We start from the raw sequence: 17,599 nt of genomic DNA, 5'->3' as shown, positions 1-17,599 counted from the left end.
TTATTTATTAGAGGTGAAAGATGAGGGTCTGGAGAAATGGATGAGTGATTAAGAGGAACTGAGTTTGGCTCTCAGTACCCTCTTCAAGTAACTCCAGTCTGGGAAATCAGACACCCTCCTCTGCCCCTGCTGGTACTGCACAATTACACACACACACACACACACACACACACACTTAATTAAAAATAAAAATGGCAAAAAAGATGTCTTCATTTTAAGATGAGTGATGATATGTTCATTTATTTCTGAATAAAGAAAAAATCTTGGCTGAATATTTTATATCAAGAACATATAGCATCATCAATGTTTTTATTTTTAGGGCTGGGAATGTAGCGCAGTTGGTAGAGTGCTTGATGCACTACTGTGCATGAAGTCTTGTGTTTGATCCATGCCATTGCCAAAACCAGGTGTGGTGGTGTGTGCCTATAATCTCAACACTCTAAAAACAGAAGATGCAGGTCACCCTTAGCTACATAATATGTTTGAGACTACCCTGGGCTACGTGAAACTCAATCTCCAATTTTCAAAAATGTTTATTATTGTCAATGCTGAGAACACCATTCTACATAAATATGTTCTATAAAATAGCAAAGTATGCTTAGGGTCATTTCAAAATTTATAGGAAACTCTGTCCTGCTCGCAAGCCAAAACTCATTTAACTTTCTTTTTGAAACTCACCAGCAGCTCAAGCAATTTGAAAATCAAGCATCCTAACACAGCACTGATATGTACTCACTTGATACTTCGATGCTGAGGGATGACGGTGGGAAAATCAAGCATCCTAACGCAGTACTGATATGTACTCACTTGATACTTCGATGCTGAGGGATGACGGTGGGAAACTATTAGAAGCGTTTGTTTCCATGTGAAACCACCGTGTTTCTACAAGGGCAGGAAACTGAATGTACAATGAGAACAGTGCAGTTCGAGGGACTCAAACAAGGCATTTCAGGAAATGCTGATTGGTGTTGAGCAGCCTGACAGTGGACATTTGCCTGGTGCAAATGCTGTGTGTTCAGGACTGAGTCTGAAATGAATTTGCACAGTGCAAGACAGTAAAGTACTGAGAGAAATATCTTAGATTCGTTCTGTTATTATGTATTAATTTGGGGAGCAAGGCGGGCAAGACGGCTCAGGAGGTAAAGGTGCTTGCTCCACAAGCCTGGTGAATCCCCCTTCTCATTCCCCTCCCTCTTCCGCGCGCTCTCTCTCTCTCTCTCTCTCTCTCTCTCTCTCTCTCTAACACACACACACACACACACACACACACACATGCCTGCACACACACCCTCTGAGTCCCAATACTCTTTGGTGTTCTGCCACCCCCGTTCACGATGTCATGGAAACTTTTGTGGCTCAGCTTCTAAATACCGCAGCCTACCCCCAGCTGTGGTAAGGCAGCAAAACCCCAAAGAGTTGTTATGATAGGGACTGGAACCAACATGCAGCTGAAGGAAAGCGGCTAGGCTGACCCACCCCACGGAAAACCCACCAGGCCAGAAACATCAACAGGCCAGGATGGACAGGAAGCTGTCCATCATACTGCCTGTGTGGGACTGAGGAAAGGAAGCGTTGAAGGGAGACCACAGGTGGGCAAGATCCTAGCCAAGCTAAGATAACCCCCAACCTATGCCTTGTAAAACACAGGTGTCTGCTGACTGAAAGAACACAGCTTTATTGGCTGAGCACAGAAGGAAGGCACACTTGATAATGACACTCTGAGAAGCCCCGGTCTCCTGGTCGCAGGATCATTTTTTCCGGGGCCAGTTCCCTCCAAGATGGCTGTACTGGGTATCGTCACGATCTCGGAGAGGCTGGGACGAGAAACACAACACCTAGTCAGCATCTGAACTCTTCTCGGCACCCATGCCCTACTTCTCCAGACATCCAAGGATGAGCCACTGCCCCCCAGGACTCTCCACGTATCTCAGACCGGCCCTTCCAGGACCCTGAGTCCTCACTCCCTTCTCCGGTTCTTGACTCCTCCCTCAGGGCTTACCTGATACAGCTGTTCATTCTTCAACAGGGCTTGAATGTTAGAAGCTAGAAGCAAGGAAAGAGAGTCATTGGGAGCTGGGGAAGATGGGACAAGGAGACCTGTGAACACTGCAGAAGGACTCTGAAGCCAGTCACACCCTCCCTCACCCTCAGAAGACTGAAGAGAGAGAGAGAGAGAGAGAGAGAGAGAGAGAGAGAGAGAGAGAGAGAGAGAGAGACACTAACCCCCAGAGAGCCTTCCAGTCTCATGTCCTGCAAAGCAGTAGACTCCCAAAGCCAGGAGCAGAGTGGCAATGAGGTCGGTGATGATGACGCCAGCCACAGTGGCTGAGTCCAGCTCCACACAGTTCTGGCACACTATGGGGGAGGAGAGGAAGAAAGTTTTCAAGGTCAGGGAACTGTTTCTGCTCCTAGAAAGACCCCCAGGTTCCCCATTCCAAGACCACACTTCAGTGAGATGGTGATGACCTTGCTACTTCCATCTCCACCCTCATCCCAAGGAACTGATGGAGAGAAACATGACATTCATGGGACTTTAACTGAGGAATGGACTGAGCCCCCCTCCAAGTCAGTCCCTGCCTCCTGCCTGTCTAAGTCAAACTCTCTCCCATTCTGAAGCACTCCCTGACAAATCCAGTTCATACCACCGTGAGTGCCCTTGGTTTGTTTAGAGAACAAATGGGTTCACCACAGTCTGCTTTTAGCCAGAAACATTCTCACATCCAGAGGGCCCATGATTTCTTCCCAGTGGGTCCAGGAGGCACATACTTCGGTAATATATTTGTACGGTAGATACTTCCTCCGCCAGGTCCTCTGTCCCGTTACACTTATACAGCCCTCGTGGGTCCAGGATGCCTTTTCCCAAGTTCAGTGTTTTATTTTTTGCAAACCATGCTTCCACCGTTCCTTCTAGACGCTCAATGCTGGTATTGCAATTCACAAATACTTTGTCCTCATGTTCAGTCACTTCTATCTTGAAGAAGTTTCCTAAGAGGAAAAACATAATCAGAGGCAGCTCTCTGGTATGTAGGCGACCCATCATTCTGCTGAAATGAATACTTATGGATCACTTGGGTGGTAAATGATAGGATTCCTAGTGAAAGGGGCAGAAGCGACCAGAGGAAGACTTCAGGATGTTCACCAGAAGCTGTGGGGCTATGAAGGGCATGGGGCTGTAGTCCAAGCAGAAGGCAGATTGTCCTAATTAGCTTTGTCAGCTTAACTCAGCCTAGAGTCACCCGAGAAGTGTCTCTAATTGAGGGATTGCTTGCATCAGATTGGCCTGTGAACATGTCTAGTATAAAGGATTGTCTTAACTGCTATTGATGCAGAAGAGTCCAGAGCACTGTAGGTGGCACCATTCCCTAGGAAGGTGGGTCTGGCTGTATAAGAAAGCTAGCTGTTCAAGCGTGAGCCAGCAAAGGAACCAGGAAGAGCATTCTTCCATGGCCTCTACATTGAGCTCCTGCTTGAGTTTCTGCCCTGACTTCCCTTAAAGATAGACTGACCTGAACGTGGAAGCCAAATAAATTCTTTCCTCCCTTAAGTTGCTTTTTGTCAAAGTATTTTATTATGACAAAATTCAAACTAGGACATGGATCCTGAGTGACTTGGGGGCAAACGAGAAAACCAAGCCACTGGGTTGGTTCAAGAACCTTCCTTAAAATAAGTTCAGAGTACCAATTAGACCACTGAGTCCCCCAAGAGACCTGGGAAGGCAGAAGGATGGTCTTAGCCTGGATATTGTGCCTTTTATTTCTTTATATTTATTTTTTATTTTTTTATTTATTTTTGGTTTTTCGAGACAGGGTTTCTCTGTAGCTTTGGAGTCTGTCCTGGAACTAGCTCTTGTAGACCAGGCTGGTCTTGAACTCACAGAGATCCACCTGCCTCTGCCTCCCGAGTGCTGGGATTAAAGGTGTGCGCCACCACCGCCTGGCCAATTGTGCCTTTTATACTAAAGACTTCTAATTCCTCTTCCCAGTCAGTAACTCTCTCACTTCAATTTCTCATCCTCTTCCTCCTCTGTTTTCTCCACGCCAGTATCGGCCAGAGTAATGAGAGGCTCACTATGAAAGCCTTTTCCAGGGCCATTGACCTCTGGAACAGAGAGGAGCTAGCTGTATGAACCACCATCCCAGTGATCCAGATTTCCAAGGGCGAAGTCCATGTAAGAAGATTCTCTGGGAACACAGCTCAATGGTAGAGTCATGTGCAATGCCCTAGACTTGATCTCTAATACTGCTGGGGACACAGTGGTTTGCATCTATGAGCTCAACACTTGGAACGCTGAGACAGAAGGCTTGAGACAGCAAGGCCAGCCTGGGCTACAGAGTAAGTGAGATTCCATCCAAAAAAAAAAAGTCATTCTGCAGCGGCAGCTGGGACAGCAACACGGGCACTGTCTCCTGCACAGCCTGAGGGGTTCCTTTAACCTATGAGGAAAACGAGTAAGATCCAGATCTTCTACTTCAACAGAAAATTTTAGGATGAACCAGTAACGAAGCAAATTGGGGCTTATCTTAATATAACTTACTTACATTATATTAATGTAAGGACATTTTAATATAGATTTTAAGCAAGCATGTTAATGAAAGAGGCACCCCAGAAGTTTCCCAGAGAGGTGCACCATTGTCTTTACAAACAGCTGTAGACACTATTCTGGTGGGTTTTGAAGTTCTTACCCATGGAGTTGCTAAGAAACCGAAATGAGTTCACAGGGTGGTTGATATGGGCATCTGACAGGATTACAATTGATTAAGTAAAAGTCTAGATTTGGGGATGCCAGAAGACAGAAGATCTACAAATTGCTCTAGAGAGGAATGAGGCCCTACCCCAAGGTCGTACACACTCGGGCATTAAGCCTGTCTGGTTGCTATTTTAACACAAAATACCTGTATAGGAAAAGAATAGTACGGGGGCAACTTTCACAGCAAACGCTAATAGTTCTGAAATTCTCAAGCCTCAGCTAGCGAGAGGTTCTATCTAGTTTCTGGGGTAACAGGTTCCTTTCCCTTCTGTATCCCTACTATTTCTCCTGTCTTTCTAGCCTACCTTGGTGCCACACTTGCTTTAAGGAGAAAGGGCCATAAAAATAAAAAGCATAACAAATCTATTTCTGAGGCTCCCTATATGTCAAGTCTAATGGGGGAGGTGTGTGAGCCAGAGATGAGCACAGCGGGCCTCCCCAGACACCCCAAGATCACCTCACAGTCCACAGAGCACTGCCGGGTCTACTACCAGCAGCAGCAAAGATGGACTCTGTGTGTCTCTGAGCTTCATGCTTAGTCACCAATATGAACGTGAGAGTATCCTCCAGAAACCTCCAAAATGGCTGCTCCTCCTGTCTCTGAAGCACGAGCTTGTATGAGCATGTTAGGGAGGCACAGGTGCACACACGCTTCCCCTCTTACAGTCCTATCTATCTTCTTTGGAGTTATTTTCAGTAGAAATCGCTGGTGGCCAGGACAACTTTCAGAGTTGTCCCATCTTTCCGGGCACTGTCGAGTTTTTGAGATGTGAACTTTCCAGGGTTATTTTGGGATTAGTTTGGTTTGTACTCTTGCACTCTTTGAGATCTACCCCTGAGCTATCTACCCAGCTCATTTTCTGTTTTAAAAGTGAACAAACTGAGAAGAGCTGGCATCTCTACTGACTTACATAACATCTATCCTGTCTGTCCTTCCCACTCGGCTAAAGTTAACGATTCTTTAAGATTGAATTCTGAATTCTGAACTGTGGCTCTGGTGGTCATTTAATGATGGCCAGTCAGGCAGTGGTGGTGCACACTTTTAATCCCAGCACTCAGGAGGCAAAGACAGGCAGATCTCTGTGAGTTCACAGCCAGCCTGGTCTACAGAGCAAATTCCAGGACAGCGTCCAAAGCTAGAGAAACCCATCTCGAAAAACAAACACATAATGATGGATAATGACCGAGAGCCTATTCCAGAAAGCCATTTGCCTTAGAAGATGCAATGGGTGTAACTTCTCTCATTACCAGCCTTAGGCCCAGGCACATGCAATGGGAAACCATTTCCTACAGACGTCAAGGTCATTGGAGATACCATTAAGACCACTGTGAGCCTTGACTGGAATTGGTCAAAACCTAATGCTAGTTGCCTGTTCCCCAACCCCGCCCTTCTGACCCTCCCCTGCCTGGTAAACAGAAGCGGGCATTGAGATGCACTTTCCAGTGAACTTCTTCCAATGACACCATCCCTTCTGGGGTCCCTTCCTCAGCACAGCTGAAAATGCCTCTCTTACCTTGAGGTAGAAAAGCAGCCAGTATCAGACCAGCCAGAATTCTACTATGTTCCATTTTCCAGAGGAATTCATCCAACAAATAGAGGCAAGCCACAGAACAATCAGCCACAGTGAACACTACCCTCCACCTGCGGACTCATGGGTATTCAGAAAAAGGAAGAGTGGGGGAGGAGCTAGAAGAAATCTAACTCTCTGCCTTTGATGATAGGAGGCTGTCAAGGCAAGACTAGGCCAGGGGTGGGGTAAGAAGGAAGCAGGTGCACATTGCTCTTCCTGGAGCAGAGTTTGGGAGAAAAGGCAGAAGGCCGAGGAGAGAATGAGGGAACTTTCATTTTGACTTATAGGAGGGGGAAGGAGATTGGGAATAGCCTCTCCTGGGCCACTGGTAATAAATGAGGACAATGTCAGGCTTTCTGTTGACAACATCACTACATTTACTTACAAACAAGGAAGTGCCACCTCTTCAAATCCACTGAGAAAAGCTATGAGCCCCATCACACAAGCCACACTAGCGGTTCCTCCCATTCGTTTCTGGCCAGTCTCAGGACCCTTCACGGAGCAATCTGGGACACCACATCAATCTGCTGCTAGCCAGATGGACTTCAGAACCCCTCGGCCAGATATCTGAATCCTAGATCCAGCATATAGTGCCCATGGCACCAAGCCTGGAGTACTTTATAGCTGGTCTCACTCGGTGTCACCACAAGGATTTGGGGAACGTGTTTCCATGCTGCCTGCCACCTCAAGCCTTCTCAGTATGAGATTCTTCAAAATGATCTAATCCACTCACTTGTAGAACTGAGCCTCCTATACAGACAATAAATTTTTTTTTTAACAACAGGCTGTGGGGATCTGAAAGTTTGCACTCTGCCATGGTGAGAAGGTCATCTGCTTGGGGATAGAACTATGTTTGTGCCTGGTGTCACATAGGAGTTCTGTGAGTTTCTCTTATCCATTGACTGACTGACTGAGGCAATGGCCTGAGACCCTGGAAATCTCCCAGGGCTGTGTACCAAGAGATATGCTAGCTGTCCTGTTGGGATGGGCCTACCTATTTTCAGGTAGGTTTCATTTTTATGTTCCCCAAAGGACAGTGACAAGATTGCTCAATGAAGGTCTACACTAAGTAAGATGTTTTTTCAATTCTAAACTCCAGCCCTACACACCTAAAAGTCCTACCCAAAATCATTAATTCTGGTGTCGAGTGATCAACAAGTCTAGTCCCAGCAACAACTACAAACAGGTCCTCAACCTGTTTTATGCAAAGAGGTTCTAAAGATAAGGAGGTTTCCAAGTGGGAATCCAGAACCCTCACTCTCTCTCCCTGCTACCTGACAGACACCGTGCAAGCCTTAACAACAACAACAAGTAAACAAGAACAAGAGATACGCCTGTGCAACATCATCCCTGCTGGGGCCCCTGTGCCCACACTTGGGTTTTGCCTCTGCTCAAAGCCCCAGCTCAAAGGATGCTGGGTGGGTGGAGCCAGGCTAGCGGCTACACAGGCTGGTTGGCTGGCTGTGGAGGAACCTCCACACTTTGACTAGAGAAGGAAAAAGACCAACATGGAGCAGGGGAAGGGTCTGACTGGCCTCATCCTGGCGATCTTTCTTCTTCAAGGTAAGAGTTTACTCAAGGGTCTGCCAGCCTGAGAAAGGCTCAGGAGACAAGGCCATGACCAGGGAGGCAAGGTTATCGGAATCCTATTTAACCTTGAGCCATCTTCATCTGTCATCTTAGAATTCAAAGGAGAGGCAAAAATGAAGCCTCCAGCTGTTCTCTGCTGGAAAGAAGCACAGGAACCTGAGGGCTAAACTGTCTAGAGAGAGGATTGCACTGCCGCCATCTTAGGCTTGAATGTACTTCAGAAGGACTGGGCAGCTGGGGTAATGACTCAGTCAGAAGGTGATTACTTAGCAGACAAGCAAGGGAATCTGAATTCGATCCCGGGAACCCACTTAAAATGAGGGTATGGTGGCATACTCTCGTCATCACAGTGCTGGGAAAGCAGGGACTGAGGGGTCCCAAGGCTTTCTAGCAGGCCAGCCAGCCTCGACACATCACCACCTTCAGCTCAATCAGGCAAACACACACGCGCGCTCGTGCGCGCACGTGCACATATGCACACACACACACACACCACATGCACACACACACCACATGCACACACACACACACACACACACACACCACACGGCCCAGCTGAGTAAACTGGGAGAAAGAGGTACAGTCAGTGGATCTACAGAACATTTGTCCACAAAGCTGTGTAGTCAGTCCACAAGCGTGCCAAGATCCAGATATGTGAGACTCCAGGGAATAAAAAGATGAACCAAAACCTTCTGTTCGCAAGAGCTCGGGTGTCACTGGAGAGATCGGTTTCACTGCCGACACACCGAGTACAAGATGTAGCATGGGCATACCTGTGTGAAATATCCAACAGGAAGTAGGTGAACTAGACTGAACCTGGGTACCCTGGGGGAAGCTAAAGCCATGAAAAATTATCTTATTTATTTGTTTGCTTGTTCGTTTTGAGTATGAAAGTATATGTGCATGTCGTAGTACATACATGGAAATCAGAGGACAACCTGAAGAAACTGGTTCTCTCTTTCCACTATGTGGGGCCTAGAATCAAAAACGAGTCATTTGCCTGCCAGTCCATCACAATGTTCCCCCTCCCTTCCTTTTTAACAGGGTCTTACTATGTAGCCCAGGCTGGCCTCCAACTCATAGGCAATCCTCTGGCCTCAGCCTCCTGAGTGCTGGTGATAGAAACATAAGCCACCACACGGGAGGTAGAGGCAGGAAAATCAGTAGGTCCAGTGCAACCTGGGCTTTATAGCAAATTCTAGGTCAGCCCAGACTGTGGGAAACCCTGTCCCAAAACAACAACAACAAACAGGGTAGAAAATATCAAACACAATCCACTAATATAAGGATAAAGTTAAATTTTAAATGTGTGGAATTTGATGAAATGGAAATCATGACTGATTAGCACGGTTTCAGTGGAGTGGTGTGAGGGGATGCCAGACTGGCTAAAAAAATAAAAAAAAATAAAAAAAAAAGAGAGAGAGGGTGACAAAGCGTGGCAAGGTAGGAACTGTGCTGGAGAGGATTCAAGTGAGAGGAAGAAGAGGTGGCGTGAAAGAGAAAGGGAGCATACGAATTAAACAATGACTGAGCAGTGATGGCACACGCTTTTAACCCCAGCACTCTAGGCAGAGACAGGCAGATCTTCATAAGTTCAAGGCCAGCCTAGTCTACAGAGAGAGCTCCAGGACAGCTAGGACTACACAGAGACTGTCTTGAGAAAAAAATAAATTAAAAATGGCTGAATACATTTTTTTTTTCTGAAGGAGATTGTGACGCATAAAATAAAAGTCTAGAGTAGATTCGGAAAGACAGAACTGAGGGCGGAGTCAAGGGCACACACAGGAAGCCAAGAGTATGGGTGAGGGCAACAGAAAGCAGGTGCAGAGGCGCTCAAGGGGCGGGTTTGTCATCAGACAGGAAACAGGACGGGGCCACAACAGCACCACTGCTCTCTAAGCAGGAAGGGAGGCAGTGGCACTATGGTGACATTCCATGGAGGACAGCGGAGTGGGAGACTTGGAGAAGATGGAGAGAGGGGAGCAGCCTTGCTGAGAGAAAGTGGAGAAAGCTACAGACAGCACAGGCTAAAGGGCAATGCTGAAAGCCAGAGAGAGGGTTCTGGAAAAAAACCAGCTGAGCAACAGAAAAGCCAAGTCCTGGTCTAGCTCAGCCACCAGTAAGTAGTGAACATTTGAACACCACAGCCCTCTGAATTCAATTCTCATACCAGTCAATTGGATTATTTAGCAACGTGGGTTCCTGAGTCTCAAGAGACCACACTCAGATATGCAAAGGTCAACAATGTCAGTGGTCGCTATGATCTCCGCTCCTACTGACTCTGAGCAGAATGAAGAATCTCCTTGTTCTCTTACAATAGCCAAGTGATTAGAGATAAGGACTAGTAAAAATACGTGTAGGGGCCATAGAGATGGCTCAGCGCTTAAGAGCATGCTTACTGTGCTTATAAAGGACTGGGGTTCGATCCTAGAACCCACAAGGTGGCTCACAACTGTCTGTAATTCCAGTTCCAGGAAATTGGGACGTTCTCTTCTGGCTTCCACCAGCACCAGGCATGCACAGTGCACATATACACATCAAACAAACACTCATACACATAAAATATATCTTTAGAATAGTAATATATTTAATTGTTGTGTCCACCTACATGATTCATTCCCATAACCATTCACCTGGAAAATCGGGCTCCTCCCATATTCTAGGCAGTAAGCTGGTGTCATTCATAAACAGCATCAGCCTGCAGAAGTTGTAGGACAGTTGATGCTTTCAACTACTTCTGTAAGACTAGGACTCATGACTAGCTCCCCCATCACTATCTCCACATATAGCCCTACCACTTCCTCACCTCTTCCAAATATGTATATTAAAATTAGCTATTTTTCCCCACCCAAAATGCCCTTCCCTATCTGGTAAGTTTTTACTTGTTTTTCAATGTAAGCCAGATGTCATTTTCTCGATTAAACTTTTTTTCTTGAGCAAAATCAGTGAGTCAGTTATTTCTCTTTTTCTCTCCTCTCTGCCTTCCTTTTCTCCTCTCTCTCTCTCTCTCTCTCTCTCTCTCTCTCTCTCTCTCTCTCTCTCTCTTTGACGCAGGATATCACTGTGTCCTGGCTATCCTGGAACTAAATATGTAGACTTTCAAAGATCTCCACACCTTGTCTCCCAAGTGTTGGATTAAAGGTGTTCATCCACACCTCTCTTTCTCATATTTTTATGAGTTTTATTAATTTTTTTGGTCTTTTGAGACAGGATTTCTCTGTGTAATCTTTGCTGTTCTGGAACTTGCTCTGTAGTAGACAAGACTGGCTTCAAACTCACAGAGATCCACCTGCCTCTGCCTCCAAAGTGCTGAGATTAGAGATGTGAGCCACCACCACCTGGCTGAGATTTACTAAATCCTTAAAACAGCCACCCCAGGTTATCCCCCATGGACAGTTTACTTTCTGATGGTTCAGCCTTACCTGTAGTGAGGCCCATGTAACTGTTAACATAGCAAAAACGTACATCACTACATTCCACATGGGGGAAGGGGCAGCCATATTGGAACTGCTCTCATGATGTTCGACCTTCAGATGGCTCAGCCTCGGTTGCATACCTTACTACCCAAAGCAAGAGCCATGAAATGCTCTTGTATCCTCCCAAGCACTTTCGTACTACCACGACCATGTTTGAGCACCAATTTGTTATGCTGTCTTTTTCCTGGAGATACATGAACAATCTGTTCACTTCAGGTAGGACACTGATGCAAATCAAAGTAATAATTCCACCAAAGTCCAGCGTAGAGAATCAGTTTAGTTGGCTTATTTACAGAGACAGGGTGAGGGGTTGGTTGTAAGATTGTGGGTAGCCTCAAAACAGCTGCATCACTGTAAATCCCCACCCCATTGTGGATAGCAAACTTTCAGAAGCTGCATCATGGAGCCTTCTACCATCATTCATATATATTTGTATAAGCACTGTAATCGCAGCTTCCAAATCCTCATTCTCTAGATGGTGAAACTTTACCAGCTCCTTCTCAAATCATCTCCTTAGCATAAAGTCAGGGTAGCCAGGGGTCTACCATGAACAGCAAAGGCACACTAATCACTCAAGAAATTTCAAAGATTTGGAAACTCACACGCACCAGGGCTGGAGAGATGGTTAAGTGGTTAAAGACTTACTGTTCTTGCAAAAGACCAGAGTTTGGTTCCCAGCATCCATACCAGGCAGCTCACAACTGTCTCCAACTCCAGCTCCAGGGATCTGATGCCTCTTGTCTCCACAGGCAACTGAATTCTCAAGCACACATGAACTTGTTCTGAGGTCCATACACAGATACACACAACTAAAAATAAGATAAATATTAAAGAAAGGAAGAAAGAAAAATCCCACCCAGAAAGGTAACACAAAGACTAAATACAACAATGTCTGGTGATTTAGGTTACATCCAGGAAAGGAACACAGATGGAGCCATTGCCATGGACTAGCATCTCTCTTGATCTTGACCTCATGCGACCATGTGAATAACTTGACCCATCAGAACAAGCCCATGCCCAGCTGATTCTTTATCTTTCTTCTATCTTTCCAGGTATTGTGGCCCAGAAAAAACAAGGTAAGAGAAATGGTTTCTCTCTATTCTCAAATTATGAGGAACTCCACAGAAGTACGGCTTCCTACAACAGTAGTCTCAGGGGCTGAGGAGATGACTCGTCAGTCAAGTCTTATTCTTCCGGAGGACATAAGTTCAGTTTCTATCACCCACAGAGGATGACTCACAACTGTCTGTAACTCCAGCTCTAGGACACCCAACACCCTCTGCTGGCCTCTGTGGGTACATGTACATACATGACATGCACACACACACACACACACACACACATTCATTTTTAAAAAACCAATAGTCTCATAATTTAGAAAAGGAACAAGTTTGAAATGATAAGGTGGTAAGAGTTGGAGAACTGACATTTCCATTATCAACCAAATCAATGTCCTGCTGGGACCCATTCTGGGCAGTTTCCCTAGACCTAAGCAATGAATTGTCTGGTTTTTGCAGTAGAGACAGGATCTTAGTAACTAAGCATGTCTCAAAATACGACTGAACCAGCAGCATTAGCATGTTGGTAACAGACCTCACCTCCTCAGAACTACTAAATAAGGCCTGAAATTCTACCATGGTCCACATGTGATTGGCATGCACCATAACGATGAAGAAACAGTGTTCTACTAGTCTTCTGATACAATTGCAAAGACCCTTAACAGAACCACGACCTACCCCTTTCCAGAAAACCATTTGGTAAAAGTGGATGACAATCGAGGAGATGGTTCAGTACTTCTGAAGTGTGACTTGAAAGACAAGACCATCACGTGGCTTAAAGATGGGAACATAATAAGTCCTCCGAATGCGACTAAAAACACGTGGAATCTAGGAAGCAGTACCAAAGACCCTCAAGGCGTGTATTGGTGTCAAGGAGCAAAGGACAAGTCAAAGCCACTCCAAGTGTATTACAGAAGTATGTAACCCCTTCGCGATGCTTGTTGGGAATTCAGCAGAACTTACTGTTCTGGTGGGCTTGCTGGTCTGGGACGAGGTGGGAACAGATGCTAAGCAGTGATTTATGATGATAATAATAATAGCTGGTTCTCTTTGTCAGGGTTACAGTGTCTTGAGAAAGCACAGCCCTGTACAACTTGTTTAACCTTTGGGAGGACCACATGGATTAGAGAGGCTCAGCAAATAAATCAGTTAGGAGGAGGGGACCCGGTATTGGTGTGCAGTGGAGAGGAGAGCAGGGTTGTCGAGACTGGAGATCAGGTCTTCCTTCTCCTTCACTTGGTTCCCAATGATAGAACTGTTTAGGCGTTCCTGGAATTTCTCAGAGAGGAACACTGGCAAGCAACAGTTCTCGGGACAAGGATCCTCTATTGTCATATCACACAGAGAGGGAAGTTCCTGCTGTCCAGGGCAGAGGCATTGATGCTGGTGGGCAGAAGAAAGGAAAGATGCAATAACACCTTACATCCTAAGAGAGGGCTATCCCTCCTTGTGTCTTGTTCCCCACAGTGTGCGAGAACTGCATTCAGCTCAGTATGGGCACCATATCCGGTTTTCTCTTCGCTGAAATCATCAGCATCTTCTTCCTTGCTGTCGGTGTATACTTCATTGCTGGGCAGGATGGAGTTCGGCAGTCACGAGGTAAAAGAAGATAGATGTGGTACTACATGCTTGTAATCCTAGGTACTTAGGAGACTCAGGCTGGAGGGCCCTGAGTTCAAGGCTGCCAAGGCAACCTTATATTTAATACAATATAATAAAAGACAGGTATATTTTAATACCTTGTCTTAAAATAAAATTTGTAAAGGGGCTCAATTAGTGAACCACTTACCTAGTTTGCACAAGGCCTAAGGTTCAAGCCCCAGAACACAGAAACCAGAAGTGGTAGCACATGCCTATAATCCCAACACTCAAGAGATGGAAGCTGGAGAATCAGACAGTCAAGATCATTTTTGGCAACATAGAGAGTTTGAGGTCAACCTGGTCTACATAAGACCCTGTCTTGAAATGAAGAGGGGCAACTGGAGATGTGTCACGGGTACTAGAGCACCTGCTTAGCCTGCTTCAAGCTCGGAATTGATTCAGTCCCTAGCACTGAATAAAACTGGGTATGGTGACACGAGCCTGTAATCCAAGTGTTTGGGAGGTAGAGAAAGGGGGATCTAAAGGTCAAGGTCATACTAAGCTACATAGTGAGTTCAAGGCCAGTCTAGGCTACATGAGATCCTATCTTTAAAAAAAACCCACATAATTAATTGAGGTTATTTATATATAATATAAATGTATTATATATAATATAAATTACAGTTATATAATGTAGCTCAGTATAAAATACTCAGGTGGCATGTGTGAAGCTCTGAGATCATTCCCAGTCCTGGAAGAAAAAGAATATCCTGAGTTGAGAGATGGGACCAATTAAGAAGACCCTTGGCTTCCTTCTTATCAAAATAGACCCAGCAGGGAGACTGTTGGTGCATATTGCTAATGTTCATAATTGATGACCCTATGTCTCTGTGGGGTAAGAAAGAAAGACATTTCTTATTATCCTAGCATATTTGGGATTTGCCTAAGATTTGGACTTTTCTTTCTTAAATTTATTTTTTTCTATTGTTGTTGTTGTTTTATTGAGACAAGTCCTTGTAAGGTAGCCCTAGCTGGAACTCATTCTGTAGCTCAGGATGGCTCAGACCCCTGCACTTCTTCACAAGGAGGGAGGTTATAGGCACTGGTTACCATGCTTGATCTTTCTCTGTGTTTCCATACTTTACTAAGGACATGCATAACAGTGCACACCTTTAATCCCAGCACTCCAGAGGCAGGCAATCTCTGTGAGTTCGAGACCCATGTAAATATACCAAGTTTCAGGCCAGCTAAGGGTTACATAGTGAGACCCAACCTCAAAAGAAAAAAGAATTATTTATGGAAACCAAATGTAGTGGCTCACATCGACAATCCTAGCACTAAGGAAGCTGAGACAAGAGGGTCACCTTAAGTTTAAGGCTAGCCTGGTCTACATAGAAAGCTCCAGGCCAACCAGCTACATTGTGAGATCCTGTCTCAAAGAAAGAAAAAAGGAAGGGGCTGGAGATGGCTCAGTGGTTAAGAGCAGTGGCTGTTCTTTCAGAGGTCCTGAGTTCAATTTCCAGTAACCATATGGTGGCTCACAATCACCCATTTGGTGCCCTCTTCTGGCCTGCAGGAAGACATACAGACTGAACACTGTATACATAATAAATAATTTTTTAAAAAAAAGGAAAAAGGAAGGAAAGCATTCTTAACAAAAAAAAAAGTAAAAGAAGTCTTATGTAACTGTACCTTGCACTTCCGATCCGCCTGCTTCTACCTCCCAAGCGTTGGGATCACATGCATATGCTGCAGCACCCTGTATAAGTCGTGTTGGGGATCAAACTCATGACCCCACACAGGCTAAGCACCCAGCCAGTTGATCTGCATCCCCAATACCCCAGGAAAAAGCTTTTTATTGAAGTGAATATGGAAAAGTGAATCACAAGAATACAGCTAAAATAAAGTTGACAAAACAAACATATTTGTGCATCCGATGCCCAGTTTAAGAAACTGAGCATTACCAACACCTTCAAAGTCCCACTGATAGTCACCTTCAGCCATTACCTGTCCCTGAGTATGAGCGCTATCCTGACCTCTGACCACAGAGATGTTCTGTTTCGTTCTAGTTCTGTGGAAATGGACTTGTGCAACACATACTCTTGTGCGTAGCTCCTTTTGCTCAACAACGTGCTTTTGAGAATGATCCATATTCTTCTCATACTACTTAGAATCCCATCGTGTAAATAACTTAATTATCATTCTGTCCTTAAATGTCTATTTTGTCTATTTTTTTGTGCAGCTTCGGACAAGCAGACTCTGTTGCCAAATGAACAGCTCTACCAGGTAAAGAATCAGGGAAGAGAAAAACAGTGCTGCAGTTCGTTGGGGTGGACCTTAAGGATTGTGGGCAAGTTCTCTGGAAGCTACTGTAGAGATAAAGATCCGCTTATGACATGCTACTTAATGGGTGGTTGCTGTGTTGGGTAGCATTTGAAACATAAAGACCGAGGTAAGGAGCTGGTGAGAGGAAGCTGAAGAACACACTGAATGAGAAAGACACAGAGGAAATTCCACAGGGACCCTTCCTCTCCTCATTCTTTTGGCTCCTAGAGCTGTGAATCACCCAAAGTTTTGTTCATAAAAATATTTGATGAATATGCTTTACACTAATTAATAAAGGATAGAAACATGAGTGGATGATTATACTGTCCTCTTCAGCCCCTCAAGGATCGGGATGATGAACAATACAGCCATCTCCAAGGAAGTCACCCAAGGAGGAAGTGAGCTCAACAGTACTCGAAGTAAGTGGGTGCTCCATCGTTCATCTCGGGGTGGGGCTCTGAAAGCAGAGGTAGTTCCCTGTGAGTTCCTGGCTATCTTAATCTGGGGGAGGGTGGACCACCTTATTAACTTCTAAAATCAGCCTAACAACCAATCAGAGTTCTGATCCAATCAGCCCTTCACCAGTGTCAATCAGAAACGCAGATTTGAAAACATCAACTAGTTCTCTGATCAATTACAAATTTTCTTTCTCATTCCAGGTATTGCCCTTTCCATCCAGTGCCCAGGATCAAAGCAACGTGTTTTAGAGAGCACCCAGTAGAGAGATCTTCGGCCCTACTGTTAATCTGCAGAGGTGGCAAGCAGAGAGGAAGAACTGACAGAGAAATCTGGGGGTTTTCTCAAAATAAAATAAAAGCCTGGGAGAGATGGCGGTGTAACTCAGTAGTAGAGCACTTGTCAAGCTTACTTGAGGCGCTGTGTTAAGTCTTAGCACCCTATCCCCAGAGTCCCCAAAAGACAGTGGAGGGGGAAAAGTATAGCGTGGTGTTTGCAGAGCGCCACCTATTGTCGAAAATTGTAAATGACAAAATTAAAAGATGGGGTATAACCTACCTCTGTCCAACTAGACTTTTCCTTGTTTAACATTCATTAGAGTATTATGCTGTTTCTAATTCAGTGGACCAGTATGGCAGTGGGGTGGCTCATCAGTTAAAAGTGTTTGCCACACAAGCCTGAAGACCTGAACTCAATCTCCAAAAAGTCAAAAAAAAACCCTACTCCACCATGCTATTCTCAGACCTCCACACAAATGCTAAGCATATACAGAACCTATGCATACATATCATAACA

At 45.2% G+C, this 17,599-nt stretch overlaps 2 protein-coding genes across 2 annotated transcripts; one reads left to right on the top strand and one right to left on the bottom strand.

Annotated features, from left to right (window-relative positions):
• Positions 1-1,652: 1,652 nt before the first annotated feature.
• On the bottom strand, positions 1,653-6,422 carry Cd3d (CD3 delta subunit of T-cell receptor complex). Its single transcript, XM_087905603.1, has 5 exons — positions 6,262-6,422; positions 2,767-2,985; positions 2,224-2,355; positions 2,000-2,043; positions 1,653-1,814 (listed from the first exon to the last, which is right to left on the bottom strand). The coding sequence occupies exons 1-5, from the start codon at positions 6,314-6,316 to the stop codon at positions 1,749-1,751; spliced, it is 516 nt and encodes a 171-aa protein (XP_087761729.1). The 5' UTR covers positions 6,317-6,422; the 3' UTR covers positions 1,653-1,748.
• Positions 6,423-7,735: 1,313 nt separating this feature from the next.
• Cd3g (CD3 gamma subunit of T-cell receptor complex) lies at positions 7,736-17,377 on the top strand. Its single transcript, XM_048417266.3, has 7 exons — positions 7,736-7,881; positions 12,437-12,460; positions 13,131-13,358; positions 13,910-14,041; positions 16,266-16,309; positions 16,685-16,767; positions 17,008-17,377. Exons 1-6 carry the CDS (start codon positions 7,827-7,829, stop codon positions 16,748-16,750), a joined length of 549 nt encoding a protein of 182 aa, XP_048273223.3. The 5' UTR covers positions 7,736-7,826; the 3' UTR covers positions 16,751-16,767; positions 17,008-17,377.
• The last annotated feature ends 222 nt before the right edge of the window (positions 17,378-17,599 follow it).

This window comes from Myodes glareolus, chromosome 4, assembly GCF_982192425.1.
Source record: "Myodes glareolus chromosome 4, mMyoGla1.1, whole genome shotgun sequence".
In the NCBI taxonomy this organism is placed as follows: domain Eukaryota; kingdom Metazoa; phylum Chordata; class Mammalia; order Rodentia; family Cricetidae; genus Myodes; species Myodes glareolus.
The sequence above is the reverse complement of the archived record's forward strand: the minus strand, read 5'-3'. Positions and strand labels throughout refer to the sequence as shown.

Excerpts from the sequence above, each read along its gene's own strand:
- Cd3g (XM_048417266.3), top strand. The coding sequence starts at position 7,827 with ATGGAGCAGGGGAAGGGTCTGACTGGCCTCATCCTGGCGATCTTTCTT. Across the intron at positions 12,461-13,130 it reads TGTGGCCCAGAAAAAACAAG|AAAACCATTTGGTAAAAGTG; the intron begins GTAAGAGAAATG and ends ACCCCTTTCCAG. Across the intron at positions 14,042-16,265 it reads TGGAGTTCGGCAGTCACGAG|CTTCGGACAAGCAGACTCTG; the intron begins GTAAAAGAAGAT and ends TTTTTTGTGCAG.
- Cd3d (XM_087905603.1), bottom strand. The coding sequence starts at position 6,316 with ATGGAACATAGTAGAATTCTGGCTGGTCTGATACTGGCTGCTTTTCTA. Across the intron at positions 2,986-6,261 it reads GGCTGCTTTTCTACCTCAAG|GAAACTTCTTCAAGATAGAA; the intron begins GTAAGAGAGGCA and ends TTTTCCTCTTAG. Across the intron at positions 2,044-2,223 it reads GACTGGAAGGCTCTCTGGGG|CTTCTAACATTCAAGCCCTG; the intron begins GTTAGTGTCTCT and ends CCTTGCTTCTAG.